General features: G+C 38.3%; 1 protein-coding gene across 1 annotated transcript in view; it reads right to left on the reverse strand.

The window, feature by feature from the left end:
- The window catches only part of LOC139729288 (rap guanine nucleotide exchange factor 4-like), a 143,867-nt gene that overhangs the window by 112,548 nt on the left and 18,056 nt on the right, over positions 1-13,263 (reverse strand). Inside the window, exon 2 of the mRNA XM_071640215.1 lies at positions 10,021-10,163. Within this exon, the coding sequence (XP_071496316.1) occupies positions 10,021-10,163 (143 nt within the window). The remainder of the gene's footprint in view (positions 1-10,020; positions 10,164-13,263) is intronic.

Below are 13,263 nucleotides of genomic sequence, written 5' to 3' on the forward strand. Positions count from 1 at the left end.
GGGTGGGTAGAGACTCAATATTGTATCTCAGACTGTGCTGTAGTGTGTGTTTGACACCTGCTCTCAAAATATCCCAAATTCTGCCATGCACTCAGATGAGTAGTAGCACACTTTTGCTCATTACCAGTGTTGAGGGTCATTCACATGACTACACCAAATCTAATGACACACAATCTACGAATTATTTGGCATGAGGTATAGGATGGAGTAGTTTGATATATCATTGAGTGATTATGGTGTCAACTTCATTATGGGATATCATTTTTGACAGATATGCACCATTAGAAACCCATATTTCATATTATATAGTATCTCCAGGCTATATGTGTTTGCTATCATCGTTATCGTACATGGTCAGTAAAATGAGCAATTAGTAAACATTGTCTAAGATGAACCTATTCTTTAAATGTTTGACAGCACAGCTTTGACAACTAGCTACTGCTTAATTCTGTGCATCAAACAAACTAAACTTGGTATTTGATATTGATGAAATATTTCAGCTTTGAACAAGGAAGGGATACTCCTCTCTCACTCAGCACTGGAAAGCCATCTTCTGCCCAACCTCCAACAAAACATGAGAGTAAAGTGCAGTTTGGAAGAGAGGCAGGGCAATATGACAGCAAAAAGAAGTATTATCAAAAGTGTTTTTCAGTCTGCTTTCTCTACCTGACAGGGATATGAACACTTAGGACTGGATGATGTGCTGTGAAACTGAAATGGCATCATGTTACGGACATGCAGTAACTGGATAGCACGGCACCCACCTCCCACCATGATGTGCCATTCATCTAATGGTCGGTTTCTTCAAGTCATTTTGCCACACCTCGCTAATGACATTTCAGTATAGGACTTACAATTCTCAGAGATTTTGTGTCTTGATATACAATACACAAAGATGCCTCACCACGCAGGGACCTCTCAAATTGCAAATTTGATCTGGATGTGTTACACGCCCATTAATAGGATCACCAAATGGACACTGCAAATGGGGCACATTAGAGCTGTGGGTTGAAGTCAGCCGGCATAGTTTTCTCTACACACTGGTGAAAGTGATTTTAGGTAATGTCTTTTCCATCTGTCCATGAAGCACACTTTGCCCATGTATACTCTGTGTTGATGTTCTCTCTACACAATTCCCTCATCTAATTCTCTGCTTAGCCCTGCAAACTAATGTGCTAGCTTCCACATTATGCCTGAATATTATGTCATCTCACATTGAATGATATGAACATACTTGTGTACATATGAATCAGTTGTTTACACCAGATGTCATAATGATTATAATCATTAGATATATATGTAGACAATCATTTCCTGTGTACTTAAATATGGCACATGTTTTCATCTGTGTATATTGGTGTCTATAGTAGTGTCTGAAGGTGAAATCTACCGTATTTGAACACAGATGCACATATACTTGCTACAGACATAATTACATTATTTTCTAGGAACCAAAATCCCTGAAGCAGTCAAAAGAACAGAAAAACATCACAAAATTTAATCTCTTTTAAAGAAATGTCAATTCTCGATCTTGAGCATACTAATTAAACCTTGGTTATGAGTACACCAATCACTATTCATCAATCATTACCACTCCACAGTATGTATTCCCAGCCACTTTTCTATGTCTGAGTTAATTTCAACTATCCATAAAGCAACATGTAACACTGCCGCCAGTCTGACAGTTCCAGACCAGAAAGAATCACTGTCGGGCCAGTAATGTTTCAGGAATTGCCAACATGACCGGTAAAAAACAAATAAAAAATAAATAAATAAATAAAATCAAAACAATTAAAATGACATTGTTGGGGCCAGTTGAAAACAAGAACAGAACCAGTTTCAGGTTCAGGTTCAGACCATTGAAAAATGTACAAACTTGGGTATCTGCTGGTCTGACAGGAACAGGTCATACCAGTAGAAAAAAAAAATGGGTTAGTGTGCAGCCTGGCATAAAGTCATCAGCTTTCAAATAAAAATGACTGCCATGGTAACGGACCCAATCCATTTTGGAGTACTATGTAACAAGAGGGAAGGATTCAATAAAACTATCAAAAAAATATCACTTTAGAACAATTCATCATTTCCCTTAATACTTATAGCACTAGTTTCAATGCATCATTTTGGTATCTGATTTAAATTTTTATCTTCCAAACATATAACTGATTTGACAAGATCGATGTTATCATACCGACAGAGATAATCTTCTTTCCTATATTGCTACATTAAAAGAGATACATTTTTCATTGGAAAGGAAATCACATTTGACTTTCATATGAAGAAACACATCAGTCAAGTTATCAGCTCCATCAAGAATTTGCTGAGTTGTATATTATTAAAGGGACTTAAAGGTTCATAGAGGTAAAATGCTGGATAGCTATTAACCCATTAACGACGAGTCTGGAGTATACCCGGGCAGGTGTCTATGGAAAATATGTGTTTTAGCAAAATCAGTCCGTCCTCAATGGGTGAAGCTTTTTTCACTTAGAAACAAGATGCCACAGTGTTTAAAAGGTAAGAGGAATGGAGGAATCAAGCCTGCAATGACTGAGGTTGGGGGACTTGGTGTCAACACTTTCATTCTTTATGTCCCTTCCCCTTCTCTCTCAATGATCTGTGGTGGGGCAGGTGGTGGTTTCATACCTTTCTTAATTTTGTGGAGGATGGGGAAAAGATGTCTGCTTTCAATGTATTGCCAACTTTCAGGAAAAGTAATTTGGGACGGCAAGTCATCAGCCAGTCCTTTGGGGGGAGGGGGGGGGGGGGCTTGACAAAATACAATTTCCTGTTTCATGGAAGTCTTTATGCCAGCATTGGTCAGCAGAGCATAGTTGGGTGACTGCTTTCCCTTTAGCTCCTGGGAAATCACCTTACATAGCAGGAAACGTCTCTCTTCAATTCATAGTTTTACTGTTACATCTTATCTCCAATCAAGACAGCCTAAAACACATCATATCATGGTCAACAAATATTGATACTGCCCTCCTGCACAAATCAAAAACTCTTAAGAGACTGCACAAATTTGAAAATGTGAGAGAGAAAAAACATTTCTAAAGCCAATATGAAATTAATAACTCAAAGTTCTACCTTAACAACAATCATGGCCCGTTATTTTCTACAAAACAGATCATTAAAAGTGCATTATAGGTTCAAATGCATTATCAGGTGAATTTTTAGTCACTTAAAATGTCAACATAATGGTTAATGGTAAATTTCAACAGTGAGTAAGCTTATAGAATGGAAAACATGTCCATTCCATGAAGAAAATATGACGGATGAAATTGACTTCAAATACCTTACTTCTATTGTAGACAACTATCACTACTGTCCTAATCACATCATGGCCTCCCTTGGTTATTTTCTCCCACTTTGTGTTTTGCTGCATGATTGAAACTATTAGTACATACACTCTTTGTGCGAGAAAGAGTAGCAGCAATATTTCCAATAATCATTTGCTGGTTGACCCCCCTGCACTATTGGGTATCAATGAAAGATCTGTAAGAATAGTTAGTGCATTTTTCTTTTAATTCATTCTTATTCTCATGAAATGTAAAGATAATTCATACATTCCTGACTGTCTGTTTGCTCAATACTGATATCAAGGTCTATGATGGCAGATGATCTGTGTCGTACTTCTTTATTTGAGCACAGCATGTCATAAACACGATGCTATGAAAAACTGTTTGAATGATTTTTTTTCTCACTGCTGCATCTTCTCTCTTTCTGTCATTCCTTCCTTTTCTCTCTGTATGAATATCATACAGATGTATAAATACATAAATATATATGTATAGATAAATGCACAGATAGATATATAGGCAGATAGATATGACAATGAGAGAAAGAGATGTATTTATGCACAAACATACCAAATCTATTTGATATCCTTGATTTTATGTCACTGATTCAGAAAACCAGTTTACATTGTGATGACCTTTTTTTTTCATGAAAGGCTTCCACATCATGCCATGTCCAACAATCAGGTGATACCTCAACATTTACCTAGGATATACAAATCCTGGATACAGTTACATACTGTGAGACATTTCCTTATTTTGCACCTTGGAAGCTCTTTTTCCATTTAGATTGACAAAAGCAGCCAGTAATCTCTTTACAAAAAGTATCCAAGGAAATATCAGGTCTCAATTTAAAAGGCTAAAATCCTTTGCTCCTGACTGTCTCATGTTTGAGGATGAGGCAACACTCTAATATTGAGGAAGGATCGGATGTCACTCTGTAAATTCTGGGCACAACTAGTTTTTACACCAAAGGTGAGACGGTTGCCATGACAACTGACAATCATTCATCCTCAACTAAGAACCAGCAGGGAATTGATGCAGAATAACTGTTTTTCTCTCTGACTGTGAAATAAATATTTGCTTTCCAATGCCTAACGTACGTACAATTAGCATATATTTCAACTACATACCATGTGTACTGTAAAATCTTGGTTGCATATATTATATATACTTAACACACATTCAGAGAGAAATCAGTGTTTGAATTCTGGGTACTGTAAAACATGATATACTCACGGCATAAAATTTTAGCAAATTGGAGCCGACGGCCTTTTTAGCAGCATGAAAGATTCGCGAATTGCCACTGGTATATTCAATGCATATAGTGTACATACACAAGAACTTTCACGTGCATTTTAATTTCGCGAATTTTGGCGCTCGCGATATTTACAAAATTAAAATGCACGCGAACATTCCTCGTTTTACAGTACCCTCTACATCCTAAACATTTGCAGACAAAACAATTATGATTTAGTGTCATATAGATTTCTCATATCTTTCTGATCATATCTTTCTGATCTTTCTGTTCTCTTTTCACCATTATTCAAATCATATTATTACACTATTGTCAACATTGTTAAATCAACTGTTCTTACATCTGCAGAATGTGGTTGTCTGTATATCACTATTGATGTATTGAGAAGATTCTGTTAGTGCCCCAGGTATTTTTGCCTTTCATTTTTGTTTCTCTTTATTTTGGTCCTATAGGCCTATGTTGCATCCGTGCTCCTCATCTTTACACTCTGTTCAGAATTTGTGACCTACGCTTAACAAGCTCGCTTTTAAGTAGGTTCCATCATATTTCTTTAGTGTTATACATAGAACCAAACGTACGATGATTGACCGCTATATGTTTTACATGCTTACATTAAAGGGATAGTACAGTATTGGTGGAGATGAAAATTGGGCTTTTAAATTTTTGCGAGATACCAAGAAAACACTTATGATATAGTACAGAGCATACCATTTTAAGAGGAATTCAAAGTTTATTTGATGAAAATTGGGTTTGGAATGACTGTAACGTCCAAAAACAAAGTACAACAAAGCCATCGTAACAAAGTGTGGGTCCCACACTTTATGATAATTGTTTTTTTTTAATATCTCAGCCATTTTAAAACCAATTTTCATCAAATAAATGTTGAATTCCTCATAGAATTACATGCTCTTTCATATTTCACAAGAGGTTTCTTCTTATCTCACTTATTAATGTTGTAAACCTGAATCCCCACCTTAACCAGTACTGTACAGTCCCTTTAATTTACTGTACATCCAAGCCGGATATTATGATTCACTATGTTTTTGTTATATTTGATGTACATTCCTTCATTGAGAAGTAGGAAAATAAATTGAATTGAATTGAATTGAATTGATAGAATTAAAGCAATTCACAATATACCTTATGACACAATCTTGCAAGAACATCTGATACTGGTTTAAAACAAACAAACAAAGAAGCAAAGACAAAATAAACAATTTGGCAATATGCACCATGACTGGGAGGGAAATACACTTTGTGGATTTATGAAAATACAAAATTTAAGAAAAAAACCATGAAGACTGAGTTGCTATGGAGTTGTCATGGCTGAGTGGTTCAGACCATATAGCTAAGACCACTAGCTTCCTTGCAAATATGAAGTTCAAGTCCCATCCTGGTAGTATAGTGCCCTTTGGCAAGGCACCTTCTCCTTGCTGTGAAGTCTTTTGGAGGAGATTTAAATCCATCAGTCCCATGTGTCCATAGGAGAGCTACAGCATTCACACATAAAAGAGCCCACTTCAATTATCTTGCAAAGAGCAGGGTGAAATCCTGGTGAAGTGGTCAAACATGAAAAAAAAAAAAGCTGATATTTGTAAGAATCTTCAGGATTGAATGCAGCAGATTACCGGCAAGAAGAAGAGTTACTGCCCCGCTGGCTATTTATAATGATCAAATGTGACTAACCCCCTGTAAGCTACTGTTATAAGTTATCACTGACACCATATGCCAGAGGCAATGTCAGGGTTAAACAGCGTCTCTAAGCTGAAGCTAACATGGCAGTCCCTGGATCAAGGTTTATTTAAAGGCAGTGTGAATTTAGAGTGGCTGACCTCAGTCAGGCAATCAAACATTGTAAATCAGAGCGGTTACCAGTGATATATGGCTGGATGGAGAGGTCTCCCTCAATGACTGAAGGCAAAGATAATGAGATAAAGACCAAGGAGAAAGGGGTATCACAGACCATGCACCTTACTGTATACACTACGATGACGGCCAACTGTGATGATAAGATTATCTCATTCATGGAGGCTGATATCTTCTGCTTTGAAAGCAATATCTATTCCCAGTAAATAGAAATTCTGAGAACCCATTTATGACATTTACAGGTACATGACCTCCATGGTCTGCTGGTCGACTGTGATAAAAATATATCAGAGTACAGCCTTGACATTGTGACAAAGTTAGGCTTGGTTTTTAAATAAAAAATTTACCTGATATGATAGTGCTACACAGACATTTTCACCCCCAGTTCTGAGCAATTCTGGTAGACGATGCTGTAGCACTGAGTGTACTCAATCCATCCAACTACCATTGACTTTTTTTTGCAGAGTTAGAAAAACATTTTCAACATTTTTCTTGCAGTAAACACAAACCATTTCAGTTTTAATCAACTCTTGATAATTCTCAACAAGCATGTTTTTCTGATTTAGGAAATTGCTAAAATAAAATACTGCACATGAAGTCTTAGCTGATCTTAACTGATGTCTGAATGCTAGAGTCACACACGGCCGGATTTCGTACCGGGTCCATAAGGAATTAAAACCGTATCGACTCGGTTCCAGCCGTAGAGACCCGCATTGACCCACATACATCGTAACCCGTGTCAATTCCTGATGGATTCCGGGGACTACGATACGGCGGTGAAAAATTTTTGGTCATGTTCAAAATTTTCTAGATTTCAATTCCGTATTGATATCCGAATTGACCCGCATTGACTCGCATCGACTAGCTGCAACCCGCAGCGTAAAACCATATGGACCCTTGCCGTATACCGCATTGCCTTCATGCAACGGATGATGACACGGTTTACATCTGGGCCGGTAAGGGTCGATAGGGGTCGAAAAGGATTCAGTTAAGGATTTTAAAGCAGATTTTTATACGGTTCGATATGGGTCAATACGGGTCTCTACGGCTCGAACCGTGACGATACGGTTTAATTCCTTATGGACCTGGTTCGAAATCCGGCCGTGTGTGACTGTAACATAAATTGCCCTCCATTCCGGGACTAATCCGGCTCATTTTTACCCAGATCAAATCCGTTTTGTGACTTGGCCGTGTGTGACTCTAGCATTAAAGTTTGGACACAGTTTGTTTTAGTTGTCTGTATTTTGCTAATCAATGCATATGAGTTGAAAGACAGATTTTAAATACAAAGAACATGTTAAAGGGATGGTATAGTATTGGTGGAGATGAGGATTGGGCTTTTAACTTTTTGCGAGATATCAAGAAAACACTAGTGAAATAGTACAGCTAGAGCATACCATTCTAAGAGGAATTGAAAGTTTATTTGATGAATAAATCAGTTTTGGAATGGCTGAGATATCCAAAAACAAAGTAAAACAAAGCGATCGTAATAAAAGGTGGGTCCCACCTTTTATTAGGATTGCTCTGTTTTGGGTATCTCAGTCATTTCAAAACTAATTTAAAAATTATCAAATAAACATTGGATCATGGATCGAGCACATGATGCAGCTCTCCTCTGTGCTCTTCATTCAGCATTGATCTTGAGTGATTTATTGACCTGGGGTGGTATTCTGAAATCCTTCCTAGGAAGAATTTCTTCCTAAGTCAGGATTTTTTCCTAAGTGGTATTCTGAAAATCTTCCTAAGTTTCTTCCTAAGTAGACTTAGGAAGAAACTTAGGAAGGGGGCGGGAATATGCAAATTTCTGACTTAGGAAGAAGTTGGTATTCTAGAATGCACTTAGGAAAGAATTTTAGGAAAATATTTAGGAAAGCTCCACCCCTGTCCTAAGTACGTTGTTAAGAATAGCAAACTGCAAGCATCGTGATAGGCGCGCTTGACAGTCATTGCGCGCACATACGTACTTTGATGCGCGAAATGAGCGTGAGAAAGGGGACATGCCGCGCACTCGTGTATTTGACCCTACGTCACAGTAATATGCGATTGTCATTGGCAGACATTGGTTAGTTCCTTATGATACGGCATTTCGTATTGGCTTAGGAAAGGACGTGGGTGGGGATAAGGATGGCTTAATTTGCATTAAGAAGTGCCTAGGAAGAAATTTCAGAATACCAATTTTGTCTTTCCTAGGCACTTCCTAAGTTTCTGACTTAGGAAGAAACTTAGGAAGATTTTCAGAATACCACCCCTGGTCTTTGTTTTTAAGTTGTACCATCCTGAAAAACTAAGCTCAGAGATTCTGCAGGACTTATTTTTTTATGCGCAGTAGAGTATATTATTATAGTAGCTGCATAATATAAATGTCCTTTATCATTATTATTATTGATTTCCTCTTGGAATTACATGCTGTTTCATACTTCATGAGAGCTACGTTTCTCATTATCTCACCCAAAAGTGTTAGAAACCTGAAGCTAGGGCTCAACCAAAACTATACGATCCCTTTAAATCGTGTTTCATGAGTGCAAGGTCAACTCAGCTGATGGCTTGCCAATTTCAGTTGTTTTGCTCAAACACACACAACCACTGACAAACCAATTGAAAAATCCCCATATGCCACAGTAATCACAAAGAAAGCATAAAGTTACAACATAAAAGCATAATGTTGTTTTCTATTTGAGTGACTGTCCAACTTTTTTTTTCCATTTCTTTTCTTGGAAGCTGGTTACTCGATCAAATCTCCCTCAAGAAATCTTACCGGTATATAAATTGGCTGCTGAATAACAGACTTTGAAATGTTTTCTTTGGAACAACATTGTAGGCCTGACATCAAGGACTGCAAGAATTGTTTTGTATGACTTTGCTTTGATGTAAAAGGAAATTCCCCCAAAACATGGACTCAGAGACCTTAAATGCTTTACTAAGCAGTCCACGTCCCTCAACATCAGCAACCTTATGAAATATCCTGTCATTATAATGTCAGTGGAACCTTACTGAAGATTGGCAAACAGATGCAATTTCATTATATCCATTAAAGGGTTTCACAAACACAGCTCTATCAACTAATCAGTGTCTGGAGTAACTTTGTGCATGATGACCTTCTGGACGGAGCGAGACACCTGTACACAGTGCAATAACTGGATTGAATACCACCACTATTCAAATTATGAAGTATTACCGCGTTCATTTTCCTCAAAATTTGTATGTCCAGAGATGGACACACTGCAGATAAAACTTGTTCTCCCCAATGCCATAACAGCATGATGCTGTAAGAGTCTGCATATGAGGGTACCTTTAATCATTAGAAAACACTGTCATACTATATAGCAATTAGTTGACTAGGTCTATAGGCACAACCTGATGGACTTATTATGTGTTTGACTCACACATTCGACCTCTATTAGGACAAGCTATTCTCTGAGGTACAGGTATACCTCCACTAAGCTCTGCATTTTTCACATTGGTGAACCCTCTTATAATGTCAGACTAAATTCCAGACAGGAAGACTAAAAAGAGACTGAAGAAGATAATGTATGTAAGAGGCCTGTGGGACAGACAATAGACTGCTTGAGCACTCCACGGTTTAAATCAGGCATTGTCACTCACGTGTGACTTCCTGGTCCAAATCCTCGTATTGGGAGAAGCGACAGATCTGTTGAATGAGCAGAGGAGGGAGGCGGGTGAACACTTTCAGATTGCTCAGCCGGGAATAGATGATGTCCACGTCTTCTGGTGTCCGATCCAGCGGCCTGATTTTGGAGAGTAAACAGAGAGTGTAAACATTCACGCATAGTAACCTGGAGAGCAAGATTTCAATAATTCCTTCCTCGTAGAACCTTTTAACCCCTTCGGGATCACAATCACAAAATGTACCACTTAATATTCCACATGAGAGTCTTGACTCCGCCTATGATAGACATAATGAGACATCATGACACACACTGAAACATCATGAGACAATTCATCAAAGGGTACATGGGATGAAGATACAAGTGTAACATGGAATTACTGTTTTATATATAACTTGATTTAAAAAGTAAAAGATATCAAATTGAAAGAATTACTTCTACAATTTTATGAATAATAGCTTTTTGGTACATTCATGAATTGATATACTGTAAAAGTGGATATTTCGCTTGACTAATTTTTCGCGCTGGGCGAGCTGAGAAGAGTTTCACGTGTTTTCAATTCCGCGAAATCAAGACATCGACTATTGGAACATATGGCAAGCAAAAATATCAGCGTGCTTTTATTTTTGCGCTAGTTTCTGGTTGCGCGAAATGCACGAAAATTTCAACACCGCGAAAATTTCCACTTTTACAGTTGTACTACACTTTTATGTAGGCCTAGGTATTGGTCACAAAAAATGTAGATTGAGTTATGTATGTGTCTATGAGAACGTGAGGTAAACAAATTGTGTTTTGGCAGATCCTTGTTTAAGCTTCTAAATACTTTATTTGATTTTATTTGATGTTTTCTCTGGTTATACATGTAAATAAATATTTTGATGTTATTATTGTCATTTGGAATATTCCAGAAAATTATTCAGAAAAGATTGCAACATCAAGTCAGAATGAAATGTTACAGTTTATCTTGATGACAAAAAAAAATGGCTATCTTTCTTTCAGCTTGTCTTAAGAAGACAGAGGAAAAATGAGCAAAGGTCATTACTGTGCTAATTAATAGATTTGATTTTATAACAGGGTAAAATAGCATAAGTTTTTATCTGCTCGATTAAGACCTTTGTTTCATCTCTCCCCATCTATCTATCTCTCTTTATCTTGCCCCCTTTGCCAGAGAGCACATGAGCAGATTGCATGTCAAATTGCGGGTCATAGTGTTATAGTGACTCAGGTGTTGTATGGAAGGAATTATCTGCAATGAGTGGTTGAAAAGACTAACTTGTATGTCGGACAGCTTTTCATTCTAAACATGAATGAAATGAATTCTCCAAGTGTGAAATCCCTCTATCAATTCTGCTTCACAACAAAACTTGGAGACAAAGGTTGTTTATAAATAATAAAGATTACATTTTGCATGTTGCAGTTTCCGTCAATTAATTTTGATTAACCATATTAAGTTTCACTTAACCCGTTGAGGACTAGTCCCGAGTATACTCGGCCAAGTGCCTATGGGAAATGCCTGTTGTAGCAAATTCAGTCCGTCCTCATGGGGTTAATATGGTTTCATAATAAGAAGCATTAAATTGCTTGTTTATGGCTGTATATATACTTGATATATGAATGCTGTTTGATGCAGCATAAGCCCCTGTTCCACTATGCTGTTCTCACTACGATTTGACAATTTTCTCAGATCAGGAAGGATCAGGTAAAACCTGAGTCGATCGGACACGTACAGTACGATGTTAGAACTCTCTGAGAACCGGCTACAGTTACAACTACCACGTGCTTGCTACGCTCTTACTATGAGGATCAGGAATGAGACATTACAATCTCTGCCGCTGCAGTTACGCTTTAGAACGATGTAGCTACGCTGTCAGTGCGATGTTGCCGATGTTATCCGATCGATGCACACTGTATTTACGCTCTGAACGATCTATGCAATCTTATCACGCTGTTACCCCGTCCAGAGAGCTGAAAAGTGCCTGATGTGCCCGATGTACCCCAATTTGACTGCCGATCCTCAGTCAGTCAACTTATTAGCATGCACAATCAAAGAAATATACTGTGGACCTCGAAGAGGCTCCTCAATTCACGGTACCTTTACAGCAATGTATTGTTAATCAAAGACGTGCTGATCTTTCCAAGGCTTTTTCTTGATGTCCTTGCCTTTATAGTCCGTACGTTTTCCTCCAGTTGTAGATGATTTCATATTCTTCAAAATTCTACTATGTCCTCTTCTTCCTCCTCTTTTAGCATCACATGCAGTCTCTCTTTCTTCGCCTTTTGGGTAGCTGCTCCGCTGCTTTCTTCTATTCTTTTTCTTCATCTTTTCTTCTTCTTCGAAAATTTGAGCTCCTTCTTCATATTCTGCGTCGACAGGTGCAGCGACAATGTCCTCCTCCTCATCAAAAGTTTTGCCTCTCGATCTCTTTGATCTTCTGGCAGACATTTTGGCTGCGATTTTTTCCAGCGTATCGGCTGCATCCCTTTTAGAGCAGCGAGAGCAGAAGACGTGCGTAATTGAGTCTGGGAAGGCGTAGGAATTAACAGCGTAGCTAAAGCAGAAACAGTGTAGCTAAAGCGGAAACAGTGTAACTAAAGTGGGAATGAAGCGTACTGAGAGCATCGTAGGAACGAGCCTTGATTCTACGAGAGTAGAGAACGTAGTGAGAGCGGCGTTAAAGCGGGAAGATCGTCTTTTGATCAGGGAAGAGCAGCGCAGCAGCGGGACCACGGTGGAGTCTGAGTTTACTTCCCGTTCTTGTGCCGATGTTACCACGCTCAAAAAGACCTTGTTACGTTCATCCCGCGGTGTTTACGCTGTCACTACGCTCTCCCCGCTTGCTGTACGATTCAAAATAGGTCAGTTTTGATCAGGGAGATCGGTAAGAAATTTTGAACAGGTTCAAAATTTCTTCCCAATCTGAAAAAATGCCCGCTCCAACCCCGACCTCCAAACGCTGCTGCTACGATTCTTCCGATCCCCGTACGCTTTTGCCGCTCTCTCCCGATCTGCTAGATTGGGACAGATCGGGGTCCAGATCATGATAGCGAAACGGGGGCTTTATGTACTTCAAAATCAATGGAAGGATGGTAGATTCAAGGATTTCTTTGTGTTTGTTTTTGTCCTTTTTTTCATTATCAAGCCAAATAGCACATTTATGGCATATATATATGACCTATTTCCAAACCTGTATCAATTATGAAAATGGCAATCTATAGATCA

This window comes from Diadema antillarum, unplaced genomic scaffold, assembly GCF_040938485.1.
Source record: "Diadema antillarum isolate AM-2024a unplaced genomic scaffold, OU_Dant_1.0 seq00000233_RagTag, whole genome shotgun sequence".
Classification (NCBI taxonomy): domain Eukaryota; kingdom Metazoa; phylum Echinodermata; class Echinoidea; order Diadematoida; family Diadematidae; genus Diadema; species Diadema antillarum.